This window comes from Leptonychotes weddellii, chromosome 10 (assembly GCF_054177405.1).
Source record: "Leptonychotes weddellii isolate Sample4059 chromosome 10, ASM5417740v2, whole genome shotgun sequence".
NCBI classification, from domain to species: Eukaryota; Metazoa; Chordata; class Mammalia; order Carnivora; family Phocidae; genus Leptonychotes; species Leptonychotes weddellii.
The window spans coordinates 94,998,944-95,026,808 of NC_138378.1; the positions used below are offsets into that span (position 1 = coordinate 94,998,944).

At 39.7% G+C, this 27,865-nt stretch overlaps 1 protein-coding gene across 5 annotated transcripts in view; it reads left to right on the plus strand.

The window, feature by feature from the left end:
* Positions 1-27,865, plus strand: part of DHX57 (DExH-box helicase 57) — a 59,908-nt gene that overhangs the window by 21,344 nt on the left and 10,699 nt on the right. For all 5 annotated transcript variants that reach the window (XM_081796892.1, XM_081796894.1, XM_081796893.1 and 2 more), the window contains 14 exons: positions 1,387-1,582; positions 2,145-2,269; positions 5,188-5,321; positions 6,426-6,480; positions 8,560-8,765; positions 12,888-13,004; positions 16,865-16,961; positions 17,730-17,903; positions 18,532-18,732; positions 19,922-20,198; positions 22,465-22,560; positions 22,861-22,944; positions 25,433-25,567; positions 26,441-26,515. In XM_081796892.1, the coding sequence (XP_081653018.1) occupies positions 1,387-1,582; positions 2,145-2,269; positions 5,188-5,321; positions 6,426-6,480; positions 8,560-8,765; positions 12,888-13,004; positions 16,865-16,961; positions 17,730-17,903; positions 18,532-18,732; positions 19,922-20,198; positions 22,465-22,560; positions 22,861-22,944; positions 25,433-25,567; positions 26,441-26,515 (1,972 nt within the window). The remainder of the gene's footprint in view (positions 1-1,386; positions 1,583-2,144; positions 2,270-5,187; positions 5,322-6,425; positions 6,481-8,559; positions 8,766-12,887; positions 13,005-16,864; positions 16,962-17,729; positions 17,904-18,531; positions 18,733-19,921; positions 20,199-22,464; positions 22,561-22,860; positions 22,945-25,432; positions 25,568-26,440; positions 26,516-27,865) is intronic.

The following is a 27,865-nucleotide window of genomic DNA, read 5'->3' on the forward strand; positions in this document are numbered from 1 at the left end:
CTCGATCCCAGGACCCTGGGACCATGACCTGAGCTGAAGGCAGATGCTTAACGACTGAGCCACCCAGAGGCCCCTGCCTTGAGACAATTTTAAGGCAAAAGGTCTAACTGAATACTTTTTTTTGGTAAGACTTTTTTTTAAAAAATATTTATTTGAGAGAGAGAAAGCATGTGAGCACACAGTAGGAGGGGCAGAGGGGGAGGAGAGAACATCTTAAACCCAGAGCCCAAAATGGGGCTCGATCTCACAATCCTGAGATAAGTACCTGAACTGAAACCAAGAGTCAGACACTTAACTGACTACACCACCCAGGTGCCCCTTACTGAACGCTTTTAACAGGCCCATTTTTTTTATGTAAAGGATAGTTCCAGAACATACATAAATTTATTTATTTATTTTAAAAGATTGGGACACCTGGGTGGCTCAGTCAAACATCTGCCTTTGGCTCAGGTCATGAGCCTGCTTCTCCCTCAGCCTGCTGCTCCCCCTGCTTGTGTGCTCTCTCTCTCTGACAAATAAATAAGTAAAATCTTAAAAAAAAAAGATTTATTTGAGAGAGAGAGAGCACATGTGTGCATGCAAGCTGGGGGAGGGGCAGAGGGAGAGTGAGAGAGAATTCGCAAGCTGATGCCTCCCCACTGAGCATGGAGCCCGATGGGGGGGCCTCAATCCCAGGACCCTGAGATCATGACCTGAGCTGAAATCAAGAGCCAGCTGTTTAACCAGCTGAGCCACTCAGGCACCCCTCCAGAACATTTAACTTGGACATTTTCCTCTTCTAAATTTATTCTGATTTCCTTACAGCTTTTATTTGTTCTTTTAAGAACAACTTAGGGCATATTATCTTTCCTGTTTCACACTTTTCATATGTTATCCAAACTTATTTAACAAGGACAGGTTCTAGGCTTAATTTAGTTCTATATTCAAAGTTATTCAACCTAATAATTATATTTGTGCCCAGACTCACTGATACAGTAGTAATTGGAGATCTTCCAGTTTCTTATCTTTTTCACCTCAGTCCACTTATAGCCAAATCAGTAAGATAATACATAAAATCATAAAAGAATACTCCCATTTCTTTAGGATTCAAATACAGAGTTCATATTCCTAGAGGTATTTACAGAACTTGATCTAATGTCTGCTCAATTGTCCCAATTTTATAAATGATACTAAACTATTATATGAGTGTCCTGTTACTCCAAGTGCAAATTCCTAGCAGTTATGAGCTATAGGTAACAAGTCAGTAGGTCAGTTTAGAAGATAAAGGAAGCTGAACAAGTTTTATTATAATTGGCTTTCTCACTTCCCTCATTGCACATGGTTCCTTTTTTTGTTAACTAGCACTTGAAAACTCTCATTTTAGGACTTATTTGTTTTGACATACAGATGTGGGAAAACTACACAGATTCCTCAGTTTATTCTGGATGATTCTCTGAATGGACCACCTGAGAAAGTGGCTAACATCATCTGTACCCAACCCCGACGAATCTCAGCAATATCTGTTGCTGAACGTGTTGCTAAAGAAAGGACAGAAAGAGTGGGTCTGACTGTGGGGTACCAGATCCGGCTAGAAAGTGTCAAGGTTTGTATACTCTGCTTATTTCCTGGTAACAGAAATTTTGTTTTTCAAGTATAAAGAGTTCTTGGATTCTAGCGACTCATGGGCAAGTTGGGATGCATACTTCAGTACGGCTGAAGACCTTTTAGAAATATTTTGGTATAAGAATTCTTATTTGTGTATACTTCATTTCCTCTATAAAGACCTTTTATTCTTCATTGGCAGAAATGATCTAGTAAGTGCTGTTTTACTCTTAAACCTGGGACTTAATCCATTTAACCAAATAAGGAATGGACAAATGCAGAATTGAGTTCATCACTCGCTGTTGTTTTTATGTTTTATAATAATTTTTTAATGCTTTTTATGAGTCTTAAACTTAAAATTTTGATATGAAGTAGAAAAGCTTTTACTGTTGTTGCCAGCAAGAAACTATGCATTTAGTGTGGTTTCATATTAAATGCAACTGCTGATATTTTCAAGATTCTTTGTCCCTATCCGTTCAAAATGGCTTTGCCATATTGGCTTTGAAAGTGTTTCCTTTTTGCAAAAATTCCATGAATGCTTTCTGTGCCCTTTTTTGTGTAAGTCCTCAGCCACCAGACTGTTATACTGCACCACAGGCGTGCTGCTGAGAAGGCTGGAAGGAGACACAGCTCTCCAAGGAGTCACCCATATCATTGTTGATGAAGTTCATGAGAGGACAGAAGAAAGGTAAAGCAAAGATTTTCTGAAAAATAGCCACACACATAAAATGAAGGCATGGCTGAAATAATTTTGTTCTGTTTCCAGTTCGGTTTCATAGAGCTAGAGAGGAAGGCCACAGAGAAGGCCCAAGTTAGAGAAGAGGAACTGCTTTCCTGATCTATGGGGTCTAGAATACTCGGAATGCTAGGAGAGCACATGTTCATCACTAGAAGAGTCATCCTGTTAGATGGACATCTTCTACCAGGAGATATTTAACACCCTCCTGGGCCTCATGCTGAGCTGGGCACTGTACTTAGTAGGAATAACAGGTGTAACCAGTGCTGTAGTTGATAGATGGGTCAGTATGTGCTTCCTTCTTTGTTCATTTGGTCAGCCATTCAGTCCTGACAGCCATTCATACATTTATTGAGACTGTCTTAAGTGCCACATGATCTGTTAATTGCTGGGGATACGATAGGAAACAAGCATATGTAGTTCTCCTTTTTCTCATGGTCTGGTAGGAAAAACAAATAATGAACAAATAAATAAAGACTTACGAATTGGAGTAAGTACTCCGAAGGAATAAATAGGATGCTGTGTTCTGGGGAGAGGGATCCATGAGATGGTCAGAGCTGATATCTCTCAAGAGATGATGATTAAATTAAAATCTGAAGTATGAGAAGGCATCCCATGTGACAGGTGGAGGCAAGGCCAGCATTCGCAGACTGCAGTGGGAAAGGGCATCATGAGCCCAGAAAGTGGAGGAAGGCCTGTGCAGCTGGTTGTAATAAACAAGGGGAAAAGTGGCAGGTAGAAAAGGCAGGAGCCAGATCTTCCAGGGCCTTGTATACCCTGGACAATAAAACATTTAGAATTTATTTTAATGGAATTAGAAGTCATTAAAGGTTGGGATATAAAATCAAAATCTTCAATATTTTAAAAGGAAGGACCAAGTAAATAGATGGCATTAGTCATAGTTTGTCATAGTTTGTGGATCATTTTCTAGAACAACGACGACAACAAAAAACTAATGGGGAAAAAAAAGACAATCCTGTAAAAAATTTGAGCCTTTCCCAAAAAGGACTATACTATTATAAATATTTTGAGAACAAACAAAGTCTAAAGTTGGCAGACTGACAGAGAAGCAGAAAATAGCTAATAGCAAAATTTTAAAAAGGAAAAAAACAAACATGAAAAGAGTCTCCAACTATTGCTGATAAAAAGTTTTTAAACTCTGAACAGGGAAGACATATGACTAGAAGACTATCTGTTCAAAGAAATAAATACATTGATGCACTAGTAAATAGGAAGTATGAAGTAATTAGAAACTAAAGAAAAGCAGACTTGCATATAAAAAGAATAGATCAAAATAAAAAGAAATAATTCCTAGAACACAACAATAGTAAACTTTAATTTTTTTAAAGGTTTTATTTATTTATTTGACACAGAGAGAGAGAGAGAGAGGAGAAGCAGGGGGAGGGGCAGGCAGAGGAAGAAACAGACTCCCCCCTGAGCAGGGAGCCTAACTCAGAACTTGATCCCAGGACCCTGGGATCATAACCTGAGCTGAAGGCAGATGCTTAACCGACTGAGCCACCCAGTCCCCCCCTTTTTTTTTTTTTAAGATTTTATTTATTTATTTGTCAGAGAGAGAGCACACAAGCAGGGGGAGCGGCAGGCAGAGGGAGAAGCAGGCTCCCTATTGAGCAGGGAGCCTGCCACGGAACTCAATCCCAGGACCCTGGGATCAACTTTTCATGTATTTTGAGCAATGAATGTAAGACTTATGTAAAAAAAAAAAACTATAAATCTCATAAAAAGATGTGTCATGATCCTAGATGTGAAGACTTAAAATTAAAAAGATATCCCCCAAATAAACTAAAATCAGTGTAGTACCAATCAAAATACTAACAGGATCTATCATTGCATTTGGTAATTCTACTTCTTGATATCTACATGTACATAATGAAGAATATACAAAGATTTTCATGACTGCATTGTTTATAATAGTAAAACAATGGAAACTACTTAAATGTCCATCAACCAAAAAGTGGTTAACTACTACAAAATCACCCATTCTATGGAATAACGTGAGACAGATAAAAGGAATAAAGTAGAGCTTTAGATACTGACATGAAAACATCTCTAAGATGTAGTGAAAAAAACCCAAGTTGTAGAATAATATGTGCTATAGAAAAGCCGTATCCTCACTGGTCTCCCTGCTTCAGCCCGTCCCCTTGCAGTCTATTCTCAATAGAGCAGACCAACAGTTCTATTCAAATATAAATCTTACTGGGCCATTCTTCTGCTCATCATCCTCTGATGACTTATTAAAGTCCTCACCAACAAGTTAGGCCCTACGTGACATGATCTGCATCACCACTGCTCATCTCCTGCTGCTCTCCCCTTATTCAGTCGCTCTAGCCACATTGTCCTCCTTCCTGTCCTTGAAGTATGTACCTCGGGTCCTTTGCACATGTTATTAATCTGCCAGTTGGGGCGCCTGGGTGGCTCAGTCATTAAGCATCTGCCTTCAGCTCAGGTCGTGATCCCAGGGTCCTGGGATCGAGCCCTGCATCGGGCTCCCTGCTCAGTGGGAAGCCTGCTTCTCCCTCTCCCACTCCCCCTGCTTGTGTTCCCTCTCTCACTGCCTTTCTCTGTCAAATAAATAAATAAAATAAAACCTTTAAAAAAAAAAAAATCTGCCAGTTATGGGATTCTCCCACACATTCACAGTAGCTCCCTCACTTCCTTCAAGTCTTTACTCAAAGATACCTTTTCAGCTAGGCCTGCCCTGGATGAAAAATAAATAAATAAATAAATAAATAAATAAATAATATTTATTAATATTAATAAATAGAATCTTTAAAAAATACATCAAAAGTAAATTCATTTTTATGTATTGAATTTGTTTGATCTTCAGGTGTTTCTTTTATTTCCTTTAGTGACTTCTTGCTGCTAGTCTTGAAGGACATTGTGTTGCAGAGACCAACTCTTCAAGTTATTCTAATGAGTGCAACTTTAAATGCTGAGCTCTTTTCAGAATATTTCAGTTCCTGCCCAGTTATTACTATACCAGGTGATTAAAATGCATCCTTAAATATGCATTGTTCTGATAAGCAAATAGAATTATTTTTAAAGTTTATTTGAGATATAAAATAACAGGTATTTATATCTTTTCTGGAGAAGTGATTCGTTTATAACAAATAAAATTATGACCATATAATGAAATAAATAAAGAAAAAAAAAATGAAATAAATAAAGAAGTAACATTATATCCATTTGCTAAGAGATTTCAGTTTTATATGTGCTCTTTTAAAAAGTCTAGGTTATTAGGATTTCTAGCATTCCATTGTGTTTAACATCAAAGTGTGAGTTAATAATGGTAATCTGTCATAAAGAGGGAAGCTGTCTCTGTGTATAAGCATATTGGTTCATTGCTGGATGCAGCTAACTTTCTGGGTGTTGGTCTACTCTGGGAGAAAGTGAAGTTGAATAGTCTATGTCTTCTGGTGTTTTCACAGTCTCATTGTGGGATTAATTTATCACCTTGGGCTTTGCTCTATCCTTCTGCGATTGGTTGCCAAAGGAATGATTTGGGGACAATTTTGACGAATAATCACACTATTTCTTCTAGTTGTTGAATGGTTCAAAGTTCCCTGAGGCAGAGAAGGGGAGGGTGAGAAAAGTGTAACAGGTTTAAAAAAAAAAGTGTTATAAACGAGCATCTCTCCACCTATGCACTTCTGGGTTTTTTTACAAGCTGGAATCTATATCCCTTCTAATTTCAATCATCAGAAGCTTTTGTTTTTCTTTCTTTTTTTTTTTTGTAAGATTTTATTTATTTATTTGACAGAGAGAGAGACAGCAAGAGAGGGAACACAAGTAGGGGGAGTGGGAGAGGGAGAAGCAGGCTTCCCGCGGAGCAGGGAGCCTGATGCAGAGCTTGATCCCAGGACCTTGGGATCATGACCTGAGCTGAAGGCAGACACTTAACCAGCTTAGCCACCCAGGCACCCAACCTTTTGTTTTTCTTTTTTGATATTTTTAAGACCACAGAACAAACCATCTCTTATTGTGCCAGGCTTTGTTTTAAGAGAATTTTACATATGCCAACTATTTATTTCAAGATAGTTGAACAGGTATTCTGAGGCTTTTCTCTTTTATTTTCTTGTTCTTCTAGGTCGCACATTTCCTGTTGATCAGTTTTTTCTGGAAGATGCAATTGCTGTGACAAGGTAAGGAAGACATTAATGAAGGTTTGTTGAAAGTCTTTGAAAGAATTACCATTTTAGCTCAGTGTGCCAGCATTTTAATAGATGTGTTCGTTTTTCTGTAATTTTTCTGCTTGAGCATTTTGTTTTCCCCTTTCAGCAAATATTATACAAATTATTTGCAATTCACAGACAATATTATATATTGTCAGTACTGACTGGAACCCTAATGTAAACTATAGGCTTTGGGTGTTCATGATGTACCACTGTCGGTTCATCAGTTATAATAATTATACCACTCTGGTGGGGGGGTATTGATTATGAGGGAGGCTATGCATATGTGGGTAACAGGGGGTATTGGGAAATCTCTATACCTTCTGCTCAATATTGCTGTGAACTAAAACTGCTCTGAAGAATGAAGTCTATTAAAAAAAAATGATGAAGGACCAAATATATGGAAAATTTAATAAGAAAGAAAAAGACCAGGGACGCCTGGGTGGCTCAGTCGGTAAGCATCTGCCTACGGCTCAGGTCATGATCCCAGCGTCCTGGGATCGAGCCCCGCATCTGGCTCCCTGCTCAGCAGGAAGCCTGCTTCTCCCTCTCCCACTCCCCCTGCTTGTGTTCCCTCTCTCGCTGTCTCTCTCTCTGTCAAATAAATAAATAATATCTTAAAAAAAAAAAAAGAAAGAAAGAAAGAAAAAAAAAGACCAATTCTGCAGATAGACTGCCAGTATTTAAATCCCTCTACTTACTAAGGGCATCAGGCTGGCTCAGTCGGAGGAGCATGTGACTCTTGATCTTAGGGTTGTGAGTTTGAGCACGTTGGGAATAGAGATTACTTAAATAGATAACTTTTTTTTAAAGATTTATTTTTTTGACAGAGACACAGTGAGAGAGGGAACACAAGCAGAGGGAGTGGCAGAGGGAGAACAGGCTTCCCGCTGAGCAGGGAGCCCAATGTGGGGCTCGATCCCAGGACCCTGGGATCATGACCTGAGCCGAAAGTAGTTGCTTAACCGACTGAGCCATCAGGCACCCCTAAATAGATAATTTAAAAAAAGAAAATCCTTCTACCTACTAACTGTAACATTGATAAGTAGCTTAATCTCTCTATGACTCAGTTTCATCATATGTAAATGGTCATATTATTAACAGCTGCTTCACAGGGTTGTTATAAGGAGTAATTAATTAATTCTTGGAGTTAATAGGTACAAAGGGCCTAGAACTGATCCTGGTGCATAGCAAATGCTTTATAAAAGTTAGCTATTATCATCATCATCCTGCAAGCCTCAGGGAGCTTGCAGTGTAGTGTGAGTATTAAGATGTCTGTAATTTCAGAACTGGGCAGAAAATGGTCATTTCCATTGAATACATTTTTCTCCTTTGAAAGCCCTGATTCCTCTTCCCACTTTTTGACCTTGAAGACTCCCCATGGTTTTATCCTTGCATTATTTCTTCTCACTGTTAAACTCTTTCATTCCTCTGTTAGACTCACGTGATTTCAAACATCACCTCTGTGCCAAGAATTCCCAGATCATCATCTTCATTCCTGACCTCTGAGTTCCAGAAGTAAAATACCCTTGATGTCTGGCACCTGAATTCAATTCAGAAGTTTTCTCCTTCACCCTGCCTCTTCCATTTCTAATAAGCACCACTCCCAATTCTCTGATTATTTAATGGTACGATATTGTCAAGCTAAAAACCTAAAACCAGTGGCTCTCAAACTTTAGTGTGCAATAAGCATACGTAGGGAGCTTATTACAATTGTTATTCTCTGGGCCCCATCCCACTTCCATTGAATGTGAATCTCTGGGGAAATTAATCTTTCAACTAGTTTCCTGGTCTTTATTCTCTCACTTTCAAACTCAGACCCACTGCCTCCAGAATGATCTTGAGACAGAAGCAAAAGCATTCCAGTGTGTTCCCTCCCAGAAATAGGGTCTAGCCAGCAGAACCCTAGACCGGTGGAAGAGTAGCACACAAATTGGGCAGAAGCAGAGCAACGTTCTGCAGAATGAGCATATAAATCAGTGAAAATTTTCATTTCTCGCCAATAGACCCACATACACACAGACCCATTCCTTTGTCTTCCTTCCTCAGGTATGTGTTACAGGACGGGAGCCCATATATGCGCTCCATGAAGCAGATGACAAAGGAGAAGCTGAAAGCAAGGCGCAGCAGAACTGCATTTGAAGAAGTAGAGGAAGACCTGAGGCTCTCTCTTCACCTCCAGCCCCAGGATTCTGTCAAAGATGCAGTGCCAGATCAACAGTTAGATTTCAAGCAGCTCCTGGCCCGCTATAAAGGTAACGCGTTTCCTGGGGGAATATTACAGTTATGCCAAAGATAACCAGTGATCCAGAGGAAGAAAAACGTGGCTCTTGTCTCATAGCTACATTGTCTTAATTCATCAGAACAACCTTTGACTTAGAAGAATAGCAGTTCCAAAAAAAAAAAAAGAAAAATAGCAGTTCCAACACATATTAGATGTAATTGTTACTGTATTTACCAGCAGGTTTTTTTATTATAAAAGATGTGTTTATTATAGAAAAATTGGGAAATAGTGAAATATAAATATATTCTTCACTATTTTATAACTTTTTATTTTGATATGATTGCAAATTCAAAATTAAAGTTGGCAGGGGGCGCCTGGGTGGCTCAGATGGTTAAGCGTCTGCCTTCGGCTCAGGTCATGATCCCAGGGTCCTGGGATCGAGTCCCGCATCGGGCTCCCTGCTCCTTGGGAGCCTGCTTCTCTCTCTCTCTCTCTCTCTCTGTCTCTCATGAATAAATAAATAAAATCTTAAAAAAAAAAAAAGTTGGCAGGACTACACAATGAACTCTCCTATATCCTTTACCCCAATTCACCAATTATTAATATTTTGCTTCATTTGCTTTATCATTATTTGCTCTGCGCATGTATATATTTCTTTCCTGAACCTTTTGAGTAAGTTGCAGATATGATGTCCCCTAATCCCTAATATTTTAATATGCATTTCTTAAAAGCATAAACACCAGATATGATCAAAATGAAGATATTTAACTGATATAATACTATTATTTGATCCATAGTCAATATTCTAACTTTGCCAATTATCTAAAAAATGTTCTTTTTTTTTAAAGGCTAACCGCACCTTTTTTTTTTAAAGAATTCATTTATTTATTTGACAGTGAGAGAGGGAACACAAGCAGGGGGAGTGGGAGAGGGAGAAGCAGGCTTCCCACTGAGCAGGGAGCCCGATGTGGGGCTCGATCCCAGGACCCCGGGATCATGACCCGAGCTGAAAGCAGATGCTTAATGACTGAGCCACCCAGGCACCCCTAAAAAATGTTCTTTATTGCTATTTTTTTCTAGTCCAGAATCCAACCCACAATTACATATTGCATTCGTTGTTATGTGTCTTTAGTTTCTTTTGATCTGGAAAAACTCCCCAGCCTGTATTTTTCTTTTAAGATCTTGACATTTTTTGGAGTTTGGGCTAGTTATTTTATAGAATGTCCCTCCATTTGGTTTTGTCTAATGTTTCCCCAGGATTAAATTTAGGTTAGAAAACCTAACCTTTTGGGTTTCATTTTTGGTTAGAAAACCACAGAAACAATTTTGAGTCCTTCTCGGTACATCATATCAGGAGGCATAGGATTTTGGTTTGTCCCATTATTGGCGGTGTTATTTTTGATCACTTGGTTAGGGTGATGTCGGCTAGGTGTCTCCCCTGTGTGGTTACTGTTTGTTCCCTTTATAGTTAATAAGTCATTTGTGGAGAGAGATTTGAGACTATTTAAATATCCTATAATATCCTTAAAATTTTATCCACTAGTTTTAGCATTACTCATGGGCTTTTCAAATAACATCTTTTGTGGGGCCACCCTGTGCTGAGCATTTTTATATATGTTGTTAGGTGCTCCCTCCTTCTGTGCCAGACCCCACCTAACTGTTCTTTGTTCCTAGATAGTCTTCTATACAGATAAGCTGGGCTGAACACATAGAAACCCCAAGGGTACTACTTCTGCTTTCTTCCCTAAAGCCTACACCAGAGACAGGTCTCAGCTGCCCTTCCTGCTCTCTTCCCTGGACTGCCACCCCACCCCTCTTAGCCTTTTGGGGGGAAAAAAAAGGTATTTACCTTCCAAGGAGTAAGAGCCTCTAATTCCCTGTTACTGCTTCTATGGGAGAAGAGACAAGTGAGTTTTCCTTTTTCTCCTTCCTCTGAAGACTATATTCCCAGTCCTGCATGGGCAATGGTAATCATCCAGGAATTAAGGTATTAGCTAGCATTCTGCTGTTTAGGAAGGTATGCATAGCTCCTAAACATTATTTCACTTAACCTTCCTAACATCCTGAGAAGTAAGGTTGAGAGCATAGACTTGCATCAGATAGACTTGGGTTCAACTTGCTCACTCACTCAGAGTTCCTTGAGCAAGTTCCTTGTCCTCTCCATACCTGTTTCCTTAGCAATAAAATGGAGTTGTTTAGGGAATTAAATGAGATAATACAAATCCATAGCACGGTGCCCAGCTAGTGAGTGCACATTTGTAATTCTAATTAAACTATGTCTGAGTCAAAAATTTGTGTTCTTTCTGTACATCACACCAGCTGATAATTCCCATTTCCTTATTCTATTAAATTATTTCAGAAATTTCAGAATTTTCTTTAAAAATTATGACTGGGGGTGCCAGTTGTTAAGCGTCTGCCTTTGGCTCAGGTCATGATCTCAGAGTCCTGGGATCGAGCCCCGCATCGGGCTCCCCACTCCGCAGGAAGCCTGCTTCTCTCTCTCCCGCTCCCCCTGCTTGTGTTCCCTCTCTCGCTATCTCTCTCTCTGTCAAATAAATAAATAAAATCTTTTTAAAAAATAAAAATTATGACTGGATGGGGCGCCTGGGTGGCTCAGTAGGCTAAGCATCCAACCCTTGATTTTAGTTCAAGTCATGATCTCAGGGTTGTGAGATTAAGTTTCATGCCGGGCTCTACATTCAGCGTGGAGGCTGCTTGAGATTCTCCTTCCCTCTCCCTCTGTCCCTCCCCCCACTTGTGCTGTCTATCTCTCTCTAAAAGAAATAAATAAAATCTTTTTTAAAATAAATAAAAATTATGCCTGGATCGAAGCCAGGCCTTTCTAATTTCAAGCACACAGGTTACCAAAGTTCAGAAGGCACTTCTGAGAGCTTCTTTCTGAAGGAGGAGGATGGAAGATTTGTGGTCAAGAAACCCGGCTCTGCCAGTAGCTTCTGTCTGGTAGTGGGCAGACCGCTCCCTGTTCCAAGAAAAGACCGGGGCTGGTTGATCTCAAGGCTCTCTCCTCAGAAAATTAAATAATGTTTCTGAGCTCAATTTTTAAAACCTTTTCTAGTTAGATAATAATAATAGTCAGTCCTTTTAAGTGTATAATTGATTAGCAAAAACTGCCAAACTATTAAAAGTTTTTTAAAAATTACATTCACTCTCTTTTTTAGTATTAGCTAATCCTTCTCCTTTTTGAAAAGTCTGCTTTTTGGAATCTTGACATATAAAAATGATTCCTTCTCTGCCCTCCACACCCAACCACATCCTTTCTTTTCATGTTTGACCAACATAGGGTTCACACTGCCAGAACAACATTGTTTAAAACTGCTTTTGCCCCTCTTCAAACTTCAGCATAATATAGGAAGCTTCCCTTCCTTCATATCACCTGCAGCTATTTTGTTCCAGTTAGACTATTCAGGGCGATGGGCTATTAAGAGGACCTGAGAAGAAAGGCCAGCGGTCTTTGGAGAGTTAGTCTCCCCAAGAATATGCTATTTGTTTTGAAAAGAGCTCAGGCACACAGTATAGCCCAAAGAACTGTATCTGTCACTAGGCCTCAGATAAATTAAAAAGGGACTGGAGACCTTAACCTGAAAGTCTGTGACTAGAATTCAGGGGTTGTTGGTGAAGCCATTAAAATCACATGTATTTTTCAGGGAAGATCCAGAACTTTTGTCCTTTTCTCAAAGGAACCTAAAGGTTAAGAGTCACTGTCGTGAAGTTGTTGGTAAAAGCTGTGGTCTCTGTTGATTTCCCTGGATCACTGTTACCTGGACTTCCATCTGATCTGACTCATGTCTTGATTGAATCTGGAAGGGCTTTCTAAAGTGTATTTGACTTTGAATTTTGTTTCTAGGATTTAAATTGTCAATAAATGTATGATGGAGAAAAGAGGGAGGGAAGAAAGAAAAACGTGGCCGATCTGGGCCTTTCCAGCAGGGTCAGGTGCCTGTTCTTTGAGCCATTGTTCAACAAAAAGTGCTCCTCGTAAACATGTATTTTCTGAGAGACTGAAAGAAAACGATTCATTTCGGTGCATAAATGTGAACATCTGTGTCATTAAATCAAGAGACTCACCTAGTTCACAGGCATCATTGTCTTTAATAAGGTATAATTATCCTTCTGATTTTTACCTTTCTTTCAGGGGTTAGCAAATCGGTCATCAAAACAATGTCCATCATGGATTTCGAAAAGGTGAATCTTCAATTAATAGAGGCCTTGTTAGAGTGGATTGTAGATGGAAAGCACTCCTACCCTCCAGGTAACCGCTTCTTGTCTTTGTTTGTAAGACGGCAAAAGGGAAGATAGCTCACTCACTGAGATAGAGTGGGTGCTGTGGGGGCAGCCTCCCTTCCTGGAACCCTTGCCCCCACCCTTACTTTTTCACCCCCAATTGCATATAAGGTTGCTTATTAGGCTTTTCAGGGGGAAATTTTACCTTTTACTTTTTGAGGTTCACCAACTCCTTTTTGTTCAGCACTCTTTTGTTTCCCACTGAGCAAAAAGATGTTAACAATACAAAGTCCAAAAGGACGAAAGCTGAAAAGAAGGCCTGGGTGATCCACATAGTAAACACTCAGCCCCGGGCTAAATGGGAGTCTGGTAATGAGTGTTTGAATCCCATGAAGACTGTGTACATGGAGGTCACAGGGCAGGAGGGTTAAAAGAACCGGCTTTGGAGTCTGATAAACTTCTAGCTCTGCTACTCAGGAACGTGTAGTCTTGGATAAAGTCCTTATCCTTGCTCTGCCTCAGTTTCCTTGTTTGTGAAATGAAGACAATCATAATTCCTCTGACATAGCTATTTTTAGGATTAAAAGAAACCATATGTGGGGGCGCCTGGCTGGCTCAGTCAGTGGAACATGTGACTCTTGATCTCAGGATTATGAGTTTGAGCCCCGTGTTGGGTGTAGAGATTACTTAAAAATAAAATCTTTTTTAAAAAGTAAGAAAGACATCAAAAACTAATGATGTATGGTGATTAACATAACATAATAATTAAAAAAATTAAAAAGTGAGAAAGAAACCATATGTAAAGCACTTAGCATGGTGCCTGGCATATAGTATCTACTACCCCTAATAATGGTAACATTATAATTATAACATACATCGTCGTTATTATTGCTGAGATCACTGTTACTCCTGCTACTGCTTTCCCCTTGCTGGCTGTCTTCCCATCCCAGTGGCCTTCTTAACCTCACTTGCAGTCCTTTATCCCCCAAGTCTTCTCATTACTGAATCCTTCCCATCACTCAGGTTTCTGTCAAATATCTTCTCTTCAGAGAAGTCTTCTCTGACCACCATATCTGTTTTCTCACCACCTACCCCTTAACTCTAGCATGATATCCAAAAGTGATTTTCACTTTCAATATAGCACTTCACAATATCCAGAATTATAGTTCTGCTTACTGACAGTTTCCTTCAATAGAATGCAAACTCCTTAAGAATAAGGATTTATCATGCACCAGTGTGTTCCTCAGACCCTAGGACGGCAGCTGGAATATTTAGGTACAGAGTAAATATTTGTCACATGAATAGATGCATCCATTGTTGGGTGATCGTAAGTTGATCAAACAGTTCCATCATGTGCTCACCTCGCAGTGCTTTAGAGAAGTGGGAATGGCTGCCCTCCTCTGCATAGACTGTAATCATTACGTGGTATTTTCTGTAGAGCCGTATGAGCCACATGAAAGGATTGAAGTTTGTTATGTCTTGGCAAGTAGTCAGTGTCAGCTAATGCATTATCACTGGGCTGAATGTCTTGTTTCATCCCAAAGGAAAAGATGATTGTTGAAAAACATCAGGCATGGCAGACAAAAAGAACTGTTAGAAAATTACGTGAATTCAGAGGGGGACTACCCTGCCCTAGGTGTGCGGGGTGGGTCGTGTGGGGTGGGTGTCTTTATGATAATCACCTGTGACCAACAAAAGACTAACCAGCCCCTAAAAAGGAAGTAAGCCATTGAAGGTGTTATCAATAGAGATGTTAAAAGAATTTAAGTTCCCTGGTTAGCTTTCTATAAAAGACCAACCCTAAAGGCCCTCGTTGGCAACCCTGTCGCAACCCTGTCGGGGCGCTCGCACTCTTGAGAGCTTTTTCTGTATCTTCACTTAATAAACTTCTATTCCTTTACTCACCAAAAAAAAAAAAAAGAAAGAAAGAAAAGAAAAAGAAAATTACCTGAATTGGTAATTACCTGAATTCAAAACAGAGTAAATATAGTGAGTAGGGACTCTGATAGATTTGTGAATACTAAAGATATCCCTGATATAGGGGTGCCTGGCTGGCTCAGTCGGTAAAGCTTGTGACTCTTGATCTCAGTGTTGTGATCAAGCCCCAGGTTGGGTGTAGAGTTTACTAACATAATAATAAAAAAAAGAAAAGAAAAAAAATAAATAAACCTGAAAAAAAAAAAAAGTATTCCCAATACAGCTGGCCAAGCTGTGAGGGCAGAGCAGATCAGGAGGCACATAAAAATATAGACAGGGGTGCCTGGGTGGCTCAGTCATTGAGCGTCTGCCTTCGGCTCAGGTCATGATCCCAGTGTCCTGGGATCGAGCCCCGCGTCGGGCTCCCTGCTCAGCGGGAAGCCTGCTTCTCCCTCTCCCACTCCCCCTGCTTGTGTTCCCTCTCTCGCTGTGTCTCTGTCAAATAAATAAATAAAATCTTTAAAAAAAAAAAATAGACAAAAAAATTTTTCCCATCCATATGTTTATTTTATCACTCTTTTTTTTTTTTAAACATTTGATTTATTTATGGGGTGCCTGGGTGGCACAGTCAGTTAAACAACTGACTCTTCATTTCAGCTCAGGTTGTGATGTCAGCGTTGTGACATGGAGCATCTCCAATAAATAAATGAAATCTTAAAAAAAAAAGATTGATTTATTTATTTTAAAGCGAGAGCATGGGGAAGATGGGGGTTGGACAGAAGGAGAGGGAGAGAGAAACTTAAGCAGACTCCCCGCTGAGCAAGGAGCCTATCGAGGGGCTCGAGATCACAACCCTGAGATCATGACCTGAGCCAATTTTACCACTCTTAAATTTTGTGGTATTTTAGTAGAGAGGAAGACGGAACGTGTAATGGAAAGAGCATGGGTTTGGTGCCCGAAACCTTAGGTTTGTGTCAGGCCCCATTCTTAAGTAACACTGTCGCCTGGCCAAGTTACTGAGTCACTTTGAAAGTACTAATAACCTTAATGGGTGGTTGTGAGGATCAAATGAGATAGTGTATGTAAACATGCTTTGTATACTATGAAGTGTTGAAACTAACCCTCAAAGATATCTTTTGCCTCCTTCAGGGTTCCATTTTTGTAATGATTTCGTTTCCTTATTTACTTCGTTGGGAGAATAACTGTGATAAATAATAGGTCCTGTGTTCCTTGTGGGCAGGTCTTCGGTTTATAGTTCACTGTACCTAGCACAGAGCTGACATAGGCACCCAATAAATATTTGTGGGATTAAAGGAGGGGCTAGTGAGGATGGTGTCAATTTCCTCTCGGGATAAAGCACAAAAGAAGGTGACTTGCTGAGTGCCCACTCTTGGCACGGAAATATTCTATTTTTAGTTATCACTGTTTATTTTCTTTAATGTAAAATTTAAAAGCCCATAAACTGTTAATATGTCATGGTTAGTTAATGTGCTGCCTCTCCACCATATATCTGAATTTAGATTTTCAGGTTGGCCAGCCAATTGTATTTTCTTTTTCTCATTTCTAGTGAAATGTTTATGGATTTTATTTACTAATAGAAGAGTCTTCCTGTCTTACAAGATTAGCAGGATAACTCTTCCTAGAAAAACAATGTCAGTGCCTGGTGCACAGTAGAAGTATGTTTAAAGAGCTTCGCTAATGATTCTTGTATAACTTAAGGTATTATATTTTTCTACACTTCAGTTTTTCCTCTTGTGGAAAGATAATAATACCCCATTCATTTTGGAGTTAAGTCAGAAAATGTATGAAAAACACTGCTATCCATTTAAGTCCCTGGGGACTTTACAAAGAAAATTGCCAGTGGAAAAAAATCTCAGATTATTACATTTTTAAAAATTTAAAATAGCTCTATAGTCCATATTAGTTTTTCCTTTTTTGCATCTATCACATTGATTCTTTTTATGTACCCAGGTGCTATACTTGTATTTTTACCGGGACTAGCAGAAATCAAAATGCTATATGAACAGCTACAATCTAATTCTCTTTTCAACAATAGACGCAGTCATCGGTAAGTTAATTGCTTTCCATATCCTTAACCATCTGTTGCAGGTACATGCAAAGATGACTAACCAGAACGGTCTCTGACAGCCATCACCCTCTTTAGACCCTGGTGTCACTCCTCAAGAATATGTTTGTGTATGCCAGCTGGAAGGAGACAGACCTATCTGTTCAGGGAAGCAATCATTCCCATTCCATTAAATAAAAATATTTCTCTTCACTTAGCGTAGTGACTCAGCAAAATTGCCTGTGATTTCAGTTGCCACGTAGGGGGCATGGGAGAAGCCAGTGTGAGTAACAGCAAAGAAATGCTGCCATTTGAGAAAAAAGTAATTTGTAACAGTTTCTCTTCCAGTAGCAAGTCGTGTGTTTTCATACCCAAGGGGACAAGTCCTGAAGGGTTAAACGCTCCCTAGAAATACAAGAATGAAGCCTCTGAGCATACATCACTGCCTCTTATTCTCTGCATTTAAAGACAGAGGAAAAACAATTCTCTACTGTTAGTGTGCTCTAGGCTTGTTACTTGTAGAATAGCAACTATAGTCCTTCTTGATCATTTACTACTGAGTTACCCTCCAGTTTTTCCCAAGGTGGTGCGAGGTTTCTAGTTCATAGAACTGAGTTCATGTTTTGTAAGGCTTGGAAGGAACCTTCCCATTTAGAAGGAAGCTGCTGATACTTGGAGTCCTGTTGCTAGTTGTAATAGAAATTCACCCACCATGAATCCAATTTCAGCCTTTAGTGCTAGGACACTAAATGTGCTTCTCTTTCCTTTCAGATGTGTGGTTCACCCACTTCATTCATCTTTATCCAGTGAAGAGCAGCAGGCGGTGTTTGTAAAACCCCCTGTGGGTGTAACAAAGATTATAATTTCCACCAACATTGCTGAGACATCCATAACCATCGACGATGTCGTCTATGTCATTGATTCTGGGAAAATGAAAGAGAAGAGGTATTCTCCTTTGGCCCAGTAGAGGAGGGTTAAAGATGCCTCAGTGAGAGTGACATGTCAATGACGATGCTCTTGAGCGACACGGATTGCCGTTTGAAAAATGTTTTAGGAAAACTACGTGGGTATATATGAGTGATTCTGTACCGGGGCCCTAGTCTCAAAGTCAAATGGTGGTGGAAAGTTTTCAGGTTTTACCTTGGAAGTAATTATTTTTCCTCTCTTTTTTCCATACGCTTTACATGTGCTTGAGTGAAAAAGAGGTGATCTAGGTGGTGATGGATGTGTTCATTAGTTTGATTGCGGTAACCATTTCACAGTGTACGCATTTATCAAAACATCACATTGTACACCTTAAGTATATACAGTTTTTATTTGTCAAATAAATACAAAAAAAAGAAAAAGAAAAAAAGAAAAGGTCGCATAAAGGAACTGTATGTAGTTCACCAACATTTGATGCCACTGAAATTCGCGCTGTGTGCTCCCACCGCAGACTGAACTACCCGAGAACACACAGGACACTTGTCCTTTGGTGGAAGTAAGGTAGTGCATCTGTTCTGTCCATGCTAAGCAGGGTCTTAGCCATGTTTTTATAGAATAATTCCTTTTTCCATTTTCTTTTTCTCTGTAGATACGACGCCAGCAAAGGGATGGAGAGCCTAGAGGATACTTTTGTCTCTCAAGCCAATGCTCTGCAGAGAAAGGGTCGAGCGGGCCGGGTTGCCTCTGGGGTCTGCTTCCACTTATTCACCAGCCATCACTTCAATCACCAGCTGTTAAAGCAGCAGCTGCCAGAGATCCAAAGAGTGCCGTTGGAACAGCTGTGTCTGCGGTACACCTTGATCTTTGTGTTCTGGCTTCCAGAAGGTCTACATGTTTCTCACCCGAAGTCCCGTGGGTTCTTCTTCTTAGTAGGAGACATTTTGCTGAGAGTGGACATGGATGAATTCACTCATTTGCAAAGGAAGAGCTCTTCAGTGTTGCCTTTACCATTCGTGTTAACTTTCTGCACATGAAGATCTCTTACATTGCAAAGAATGGCCCTAAAATAGAGCTTAAGAATACATTTGTAACTCAGGAAAGTAATCTAACTTATCAAGAAATTTCTGCTAGGGGCAACACCAATATTAAATCATAAAAGGCAAAAAGATCTACAGCCTCATTATCAGAGCAAAGTGAACAAAAACAACTTGAGAAACACCCTTACTTACCTGATGAACAAAAAACAAATTTCATAAAATAGGATTTAATGAATGAATGATTGAACTCAATGTTATTGAAGCTGGGCAACCTTTGGTTCAACCTTTCTGAAAATGTGGTTGGCATTAGTAAGAACCCATGCCCTCTGACCCAGTCACTGCTTTGAGGGAGTATGCCCATAAAATAATAACCCAAAGCAAAAAGTTACTAGTACAAAGAAGTTATAGCTCTCCTTTTATCCAGCAGGTATATTTTGAAAGCCTTCCATTTGCCAGGGGTTGAGCTAAGCACTAGAGATAGGATACAAGACTCAGGCCCTGCTTTTAAGTGTCCACAGTCAGGTCTTAAGAAGTTGGGCAAGCAGTTGCTTTGAACTAAGGTAGTAACAGTGCAAATGAAGAGGAGCGGAGAGATCTGAGAAAGTTTTGGAAGTTGAATGACCCATGAGGGAGGATGAGAGAGGGGAAAATGTAATTACATGGTACATATGATTTAAAAACAGTTCAGGGGCACCTGGGTGGCTTAGTCAGTTGGGTGTCCAACTCTTGATTTCGGCTCAGGTCGTGATCTCGGGGTGGGAAGATCGAGCCCCACTTCGGGCTCTATGCTCAGCTCAGAGTCTGCTTAAGATTCTCTCTCTCCCTCTTCTGCTGCCCCTCCCCCCCCAAAAGAAAAAGAAAATGTATTTAGCATTGTCTGGCTTATGAAAGCGTATGTCTGGGAAATTACCAACTATTTTCATTCAAGAAAGAAGCTTACTCCTCTGTGTCATCTCTCCAGAAATAAAATGGACAAATTACTATTTTGTTTTCTTTTTGTAGAATTAAAATTTTAGAGATGTTTAGCACTCACAATCTCCAGTCTGTGTTCTCTCGGCTCATTGAGCCGCCACACACTGACTCTCTCCGTGCCTCAAAAATACGATTACGAGACTTAGGAGCGTTAACTCCAGATGAAAAGCTGACCCCCCTAGGGTATCACTTGGCCTCTCTGCCCGTGGATGTGAGAATCGGCAAACTGATGCTGTTTGGGTCTATCTTCCGCTGTCTGGATCCTGCCCTCACCATTGCTGCCAGTTTGGCTTTTAAGTCTCCTTTTGTAAGTAAACAACATTCATCTAAACTGGAGTCCAGAGGTCTCTAAGGGGACCATGGGGGGATTCAGGGTTATGTGAGCCTGCCCACACATTTTCTTATGAGGATGATAGATGGGAAGTCTTAGGTCGCAATGTCTGTAACTTTTGTCTGATCCTCAAAGAAATCCATGCCTCAAATAAAGATTAAGAACTGAAGATCCAACTTATTGAAATAACCTAAATGTGCTTTTTATTGTATCTGCTCCACCATGCTCATTAAAGAAAAATCAGAAAATGCAAGCAAGCAAAAGTGCCCCAGCATGATTTTAACAGGCAGTAAATACATTGGACCACTTTTTTTTTTAACAGCTTTATTGAAATATAATTCGCCCATTTAAATTGTACATTCAGTAATTTTGTGTGGTCCTCATCATGGTCAGTTTTAGAACATTTCTGTGACCTCATTAAGAAACCCCTTAGCAGTCACTCCCCTTCCCCCCTCTAATTCCTCATCCACCACAGCCCTAGGCAACCACCAGTTTGCTTTCTGTCTTCATAGATTTACCTCTTCCAGACATTTCACATTAATGAAATAATAAAATATATGGTCTTTTGTGACTGGCTTCTTCACTTAGCATAATGCTTTTAAGGTGCATCTATGTTACAGCGTAGTAACATAGGTAACATATGCACTATAACATAGTAACAGATCAGTACTCTGTTCCTTTGCCAAATAATATCCTTTATATGGACGTACCACATGTTGTTTATCCGTTCAGCACTGGATGGACATTTGGGATTGTTTCCACCTTTGCTGGTAAACATTCATGTACAAGTTTTTATGTAGACATATGTTTTCATTTGTCTTGGGTATATACCTAGGAGTAAAATTACTGGATCAAATAGTAACTCTATATTTAACTTTCTGAGGAACTTCCAGTTCTTTTTCCAGAGTAGCTGCACATTACATTCTGCCAACCTTTTATCAGGGTTGCAATTTCTCCCCATCTTCACCAACACTTGTTATTATCTGACTTTTTTATTATAATCATCCTAGGGGGTGTGAATTTGTAGTTTCGACTTGTGTTTCCCTGATGGCTAATGATAGTAAACATCTTTTCATTTGCTTATTTCCCATTTGTATATCTTCTTTCAAGAAATGTCTATTCAGATCCTTTGCCCATTTCTTAATTGGGTTATTCATCTTTTAATATTGATTTGTAAGAGTTGTTTATATATTCTGGATACAGGTCCCTTATGAGAAATATGATCTGCAAATATTTTCTCCCATTCTCTGGGTTACCTTTTTCACTTTCTTGATATGTCCTTTGAAACACTAAAGGTATTAATTTTGATTAAGTCCAGTTTATCCACTTTTTTGTTCCTTGAGCTTCCATTGTCATAGTTAAGAATCTTAAAAACAAAAAAAATAGACCCCATTGCCAAAATGGCTGAAGGGGAGTGGAAGATACAGGCTTCCAGTTATAGAATGAATAACTCATGGGAATAAAAGGCACAGCATAAAGAATATAGTCAGCAATATTGTAATAGTGTTGTATGATGACAGATGGTAGCTACCCTTGTGAGCATAGCATAATGTATCAATTACTGACTTGTCAAATCGCTATGTTGTATACCTGAAACTAATGTAACATTGTGTGTCAACTACACTCAAAAAAAATCCATTGCCAGATCCAAAGTTAATGAAGCTTTATTCCATTTATCTCTGTTTTTTCTAAGTTTTATAGTTTTATTTTTATTTATTTTTTAGTGGGGGTGGAGTAAGGGGCAGAGGGAGAGGGAGTATCTTAAGCAGACTCCACGCTCAGCATGGAGCCTGACGTGGGGCTCGATCTCACAACCCTGAGATCATGACCTGAGCCGAAATCAAGAGTCGGACACCCAACCACCTGAGCCACCCAGGCGCCCCATAAGAGTTTTATAGTTTTTGCTCTTACATTAAGGTCTTTGGTCTATTTTGAGTTAATTTTTGTAAATGGCATGAGGTAAGAGTCCAACTTCATTCTTTTGCATATGACTATTCAGTTGTCCCAGTACTATTTGTTGAAAAGACTGTTCTTTCACCATTGAATGGTCTTGGCATTCTTGTCAAAAATCATGGGGCCCCTGGCTGGCTCAGTCCGTGGAGCATGCAACTCTTGATCTCAGGGTTGTAAGTTCGAACCCCACATTGGGTATAGAGATTATTTAAAAATAAAATCTTGAAGGAAAAAAAAGAAAGAAACCTCAGGTAAAATGTGCCCTTCAAACCTGGTTTTCCTCATTTAGGTATCTCCCTGGGATAAAAAAGAGGAAGCTAACCAGAAAAAGCTAGAATTTGCATTTGCAAACAGCGACTATCTGGCTCTTCTACGAGCATATAAGGTAAGTATATAACTTAATAGCTGAGGTATGTATATATATATATTTTTAAAGATTTTTATTTATTCATTTGACAGAGAGAGACACAGCGAGAGAGGGAACACAAGCAGGGGGAGAGGGAGAAGCAGGCCTCCCACAGAGCAGGGAGCCTGATGCGGGGCTCGATCCCAGGACCCTGGGATCATGACCTGAGCCGAAGGCAGACGCTTAACGACTGAGCCACCCAGGCGCCCCAATAGCTGAGGTATATTAACAGAATTGGCACTAAAGAGTAAGTTCACTTTTATTTTCTCCAAAATTTAGGGATGGCAGCTAAGTACGAAAGAAGGAATGCGTGCAAGTTACAATTACTGCAGACAGAACTTCTTGTCTGGAAGAGTTCTTCAGGTGAGTTGTTTCTGTGGCAGTTTGTTTTCATTCATTTTTCTATTGTAGCCATACACGAGAGGGTGTTGCAACTTTGTCTCCCTTGTCCTGCCTCACATTAAAAGTATCATTTCTGAAATATGCTTGGCTTTATCCGCCATGTAAAACACACTCCTGTTTTACATCCTCTGACATGAGGCCTTCTGCATTGAACCTTTCAACTGACCCACTTTTCCTCTTTTCAATGAATCTGTGTTTACTTATGTGGAGGATAGGAGAATACGACACTGTGAAGATTACTGCTTACTGGAAGTCAGTTTTTTCAGGAATTCTACCAGGCGTTCTTAACCTGGATCTATAAACCCCTGAAATTATATGCAAAATCAGATGCTTATACATATGTGCTTTATTGTGGAGAGAGGGACCGTAGCTTTCATCATATTCTCAGAGCAGTCTGTGACCATCGCCAAGCTCCTTACCTTCTCCGCAAAAGGAAAGAATGAGTCCTGAACCAGGTTTTGTTCATTTTCCTTATGTCCATCAGAGGCTGAGATGTCAATAATGAGTGTACAAGAAAGAGAAGCTTTCTCTTCTTCTGGGCCATAGTGGAGAGGGCTCTGTCCTCTGTTGGGACAGTGTTGTTGGCACCTTTCCACAGCGGTAGGAGAAGCCAGAGTAATGGCGGTACACAGCTTTGTAAAGCATCTGTTTTACTCAGAGATTTTCAGGCTGGGGAAAGGGAAGGACTTTGCTTTCCTATTAAAAGATGTCCTAGAATAGAACACAAAATTAATGTCCTTAGTGCTTACCCCTACCTGACATTTATTTATCTCTCTATCCCACAAGCTCCCTCAGAGCCGAGACCTTACCGTGTTGTTCGACAGTGTATCCCCAGTGCCAGGAACGGTGCTTAGCACCAGCTGACGCTCAGTAAAGACTCACTGAAGAAACGCAGAAGTGAATGAATTGGTTGTTTAAAATGAGGGGCGCCTGGGTGGCTCGGTCGGTTAAGCGTCTGCCTTCGGCTCAGGTCATGATCCCGGGGTCCTGGGATGGAGCCCCGCATCGGGCTCCCTGCTCCGTGAAGGGCCTGCTTCTCCCTCCCACACTCCCCCTGCTTGTGTTCCCTCTCTCGCTGTGTCTCTCTCTGTCAAATAAATAAATAAAATCTTTAAAAAATAAATAAATAAAAAATAAAACGAAGTAAGAGACTTCAGAAGCATCCCACTATTGGCCTTCATTCTCCTCTGCTGTGAGGTGTACTACAGTGAGGCATCGTGAGAGGACACGGGCTCAAGCTTTGTTCTAAGGACACCAAAAGCAGTAATTTTCAGTCTTGGCTGCACATTAGATTCACCTGAGGAGGCTTAACAAAATAAATGAATAAAAATGCCCAGATTCCACCCCAGGCCAGTTACATCTGGATCTCTGTGGATGGGGCCTGAGCATCTGTTTATTGTTGTTGGGTGCACCAAGGGATTCTAGTATGCAGCCAGGGTTGAGAACCACTGGTCTGAAGGGTATGTTATATGGAAGGTGCAGTTGTAGATATGTCCTCAAGTCATTAATATTTAAGTGTAAAGTGATATTTCTTTCAGATTACATTTCTTATGAATGTTCAGGATGTATGTACATTTTGCCATGATCTGGAAGGTCCATCACAGTTTCCTCTTCTCACTAAAGATATTAAGATTTATTAAGATAGCAGTTAAAACCATGTCATGATAGAGAAGTCCTAGCTATATTTTGCCAGGTTATCCATGTGTACTTGAGACATTTCAAGAAAATACTTAAGCTGTCATCAAGAGACAGGGTAGTATTGCTTGGCTCTCAGTTCTTTGACTGTCCTTACCTCCTTCCCTATCATCTGATACACAGCCTCTATTTGAACAGTGGCCGGAAGAGAAGGAGGTCTGTTCTTTTCTTTCTCACACTTGTGCTCAGCTACACAAAGGGGTGTCTAAATCTAAACCACTTAATAATGTCCTTATTCCTAGGAAAAGATGTGAGCCAGAGAGATCACAAGGTAATAGAAAGTAAGTTCTGAGCTGGGTGTTCTGCATCCATTGAGAGAGAACACTAACCACTCTGGGCTCCAGTGAGGAACTAAGGGGACCAGAGCAGAAATGTAAGTAGGGAAAACTAGACAATGTCACAGCACCTTGAATGGGGGTCCAAAGTAAACTGTATTTTTTGCTGTCCTAAGAATTGCCGGTAAAGTCAGACCTACCCCAATTCCAATGAATGTGTTTTTAAGAACTGTGATTTAGAGTTAAATAAATGATCCTTAGGTTTTCTGAAATTGGTTGAATTTCTGTGTAACTCTTTCACTCTGTCTGCTGGTTTGTCAAAGTAAAAAGTGCCCTTCTGGAAATGACCAGACAAGACAATCTTCATACCTGTCTGATGACCCATAGGAGCCTCACTACTATCCACTGAAGTAAAGACTCTGCACTTACCTTTGACTTGCTGCTGCCTAGCCTTAAAGAATTTTTTCCATTTCTTTCAGGAAATGGCCAGCCTCAAACGACAATTCACTGAACTGTTATCAGATATAGGCTTTGTAAAGGAGGGACTCAGAGCAAGGGAAATTGAGAAAAGGGCCCAAGGAGGAGATGGTATCTTGGACGCCACAGGAGAAGAGGTAAAGAATGTGTAGTTAGTTCTTTTATTTCTCTTTAATTAGCACATGGATAGTATATTAACTCACTTAATTTTTTACTTAAGCCCACTGAGCAGTGGGCTTAGTGAAATTCTTGATTTTCTTTCCACAAATAAGTGTCAGGAAACACTCCTAAAAACAGAAGGGTTTTTCTGTTAATTGTTGCTACTATTGTTTTTTTTTTTAATTTCACACCAGTTCTTTTTTTTTTTTTTTTTTTTTAAGATTCATTTATTTATTTGAGAGAGAGAGAGCACAAGCAGGAGGGGCAGAGGGAGAGAGCAACTCAGGGCTTGATCTCACCACCCTGAGATCACGACCTGAGCTGAAACCAAGAGTTGGATGCTTAACCAACTGCTCCACCCAGGCGTCCCCAAACCGGTTCTTGATAAGCTTATGAGAGGTGAAATAGATGTTTCAGTAATGTCTTCTTAAATCACACCAGCCTTTTTCCAACCAAGAATAGTTTTTTTTATATGACCAAGGAAGAACGCTTCTTCAAGATGAACATGATGCTTCCCTGTTCTCAGTGCAGTTAGTACTTTCTGCAGATCATGAGCATCTCATGAGCAAGAATCTCTGTCCACTGATCCTTAGGAACACTGGCTTTGTAACTGCTTTGCAGAGACCCAGAGTTACTGTGGGCTTCTTGGAGTGGGTCCTATGTGAATATGGTCTGGTAGACTTATTTTTTACTTAGAAAGAAAGAATTTTTCTAGCAAAAAGATAGAAATTAGGTATTTTAATTTAGTTTTGTTTTAAGATAGAAATCCAATGAAATATAATGGTAAATTCCAGGATACAAACAGAAGTAGCCACATTACTTATAAGATCAATGCTGTCTTTCTCTCATAGGCAAACTCAAATGCTGAGAACCCCAAGCTGATATCAGCAATGCTGTGTGCTGCTCTTTATCCAAATGTAGTGCAGGTAACAAAACGTTTTTCCTAGTTCCTCCCACTTCTTGTTTGATCTGTAGCCAAGGGACGTAAGTTAAGACATACACATTAATCATCTTAAAGAGATACATACAAAGACACACAGAGCCTTTTAAACTTTGTATACATTTCCAGTCCTTCAGTTCCCCAAATCTCTTCAGATAACATTGTTCAAGAACACATTTATTGTATAAAATGAGGTGCCTTTTTAATCCTTCTGACATGACATTCTAGAAATTTAAATGGACATAGATGTCCCCCTGCCAGCTAACGTGTGCATAACCAGCCTTCTATATTAGATAGACGCTTGATTCTACTACAGTTTCCGTTATGGCCTCTGCTCTGGACTACAGTTAGGTAAGAACAAAATCAAACAAGCCAGGGCTCTGCCATGGGACCAGCTGTGGCCAGCCTTCTGGAAAGCCCTCCTATATGTGCTGTTGGACTTTTACCTAAGTTTTAATTATCCAGTCCTTGTCAAACTTAGAAAGACTATGAATTTGTCAGAGTGCTAAATTGTTTCTCATTTAACATTTTGTTAAATGCTCGGTTGACATCTGCGGATGAATTTCTGGCACATTTTCTGCTCAGTACTTGCATGCTTTTCAAACCATTTGAAATTTATTTTAAAAAATCATTTGAAGCAAAAGTATGGAGACAGGAAAAAAAAAAAACAAAAAAACCCCAAGGATTGGGAGGAACAAATAGGCAGAGCATAGACAATTTTTAGAGCAATGAAAAGACTCTGCATGATACCATCGTAATACGTGCATGTCATTATACATTTGCACAAACCCATAGAATACACACCACCAAGAGTGAACCCTAAGGTAAACTATGGGCTTTGGGCGATTACAACAATGTGACACAAGTTTTTAAAAATTGTAATACTGGTGCTGTCAGAAGCCGCCACAGTGAACCCCCTCACTCTTAGTGGGAGTATAAATTGATACACCCTTTCTAGATTTCATTTCTGAGGACTTATTGATTAGGAAATAATTGCATGTATGCATAAAAATACAGCTAGGAGAATGTTCATTCTAGCTCTGTTTATAATTGCAAACAATCTAAGGTACCAATAATAGGGAATTTATTAGTTAAATTATTATAGATCCTCATAACTAGGTATAGCCATTTAGAATTACGTTTTAAGAAAATATTTAATAACATGGAAAGATGTTCTCAATGTATTAAGTTTAAAAAGTAGATTGTAGAAAATGATCCTACATTAGTTTCAATACGTGTACATTTTTATTTATATTATATGTTTATAGTTTTCCTTGTGTATATAAACAAATCTAGCACCGAAAACTAAAATATTCATCAAATATAGTGCTAGTTA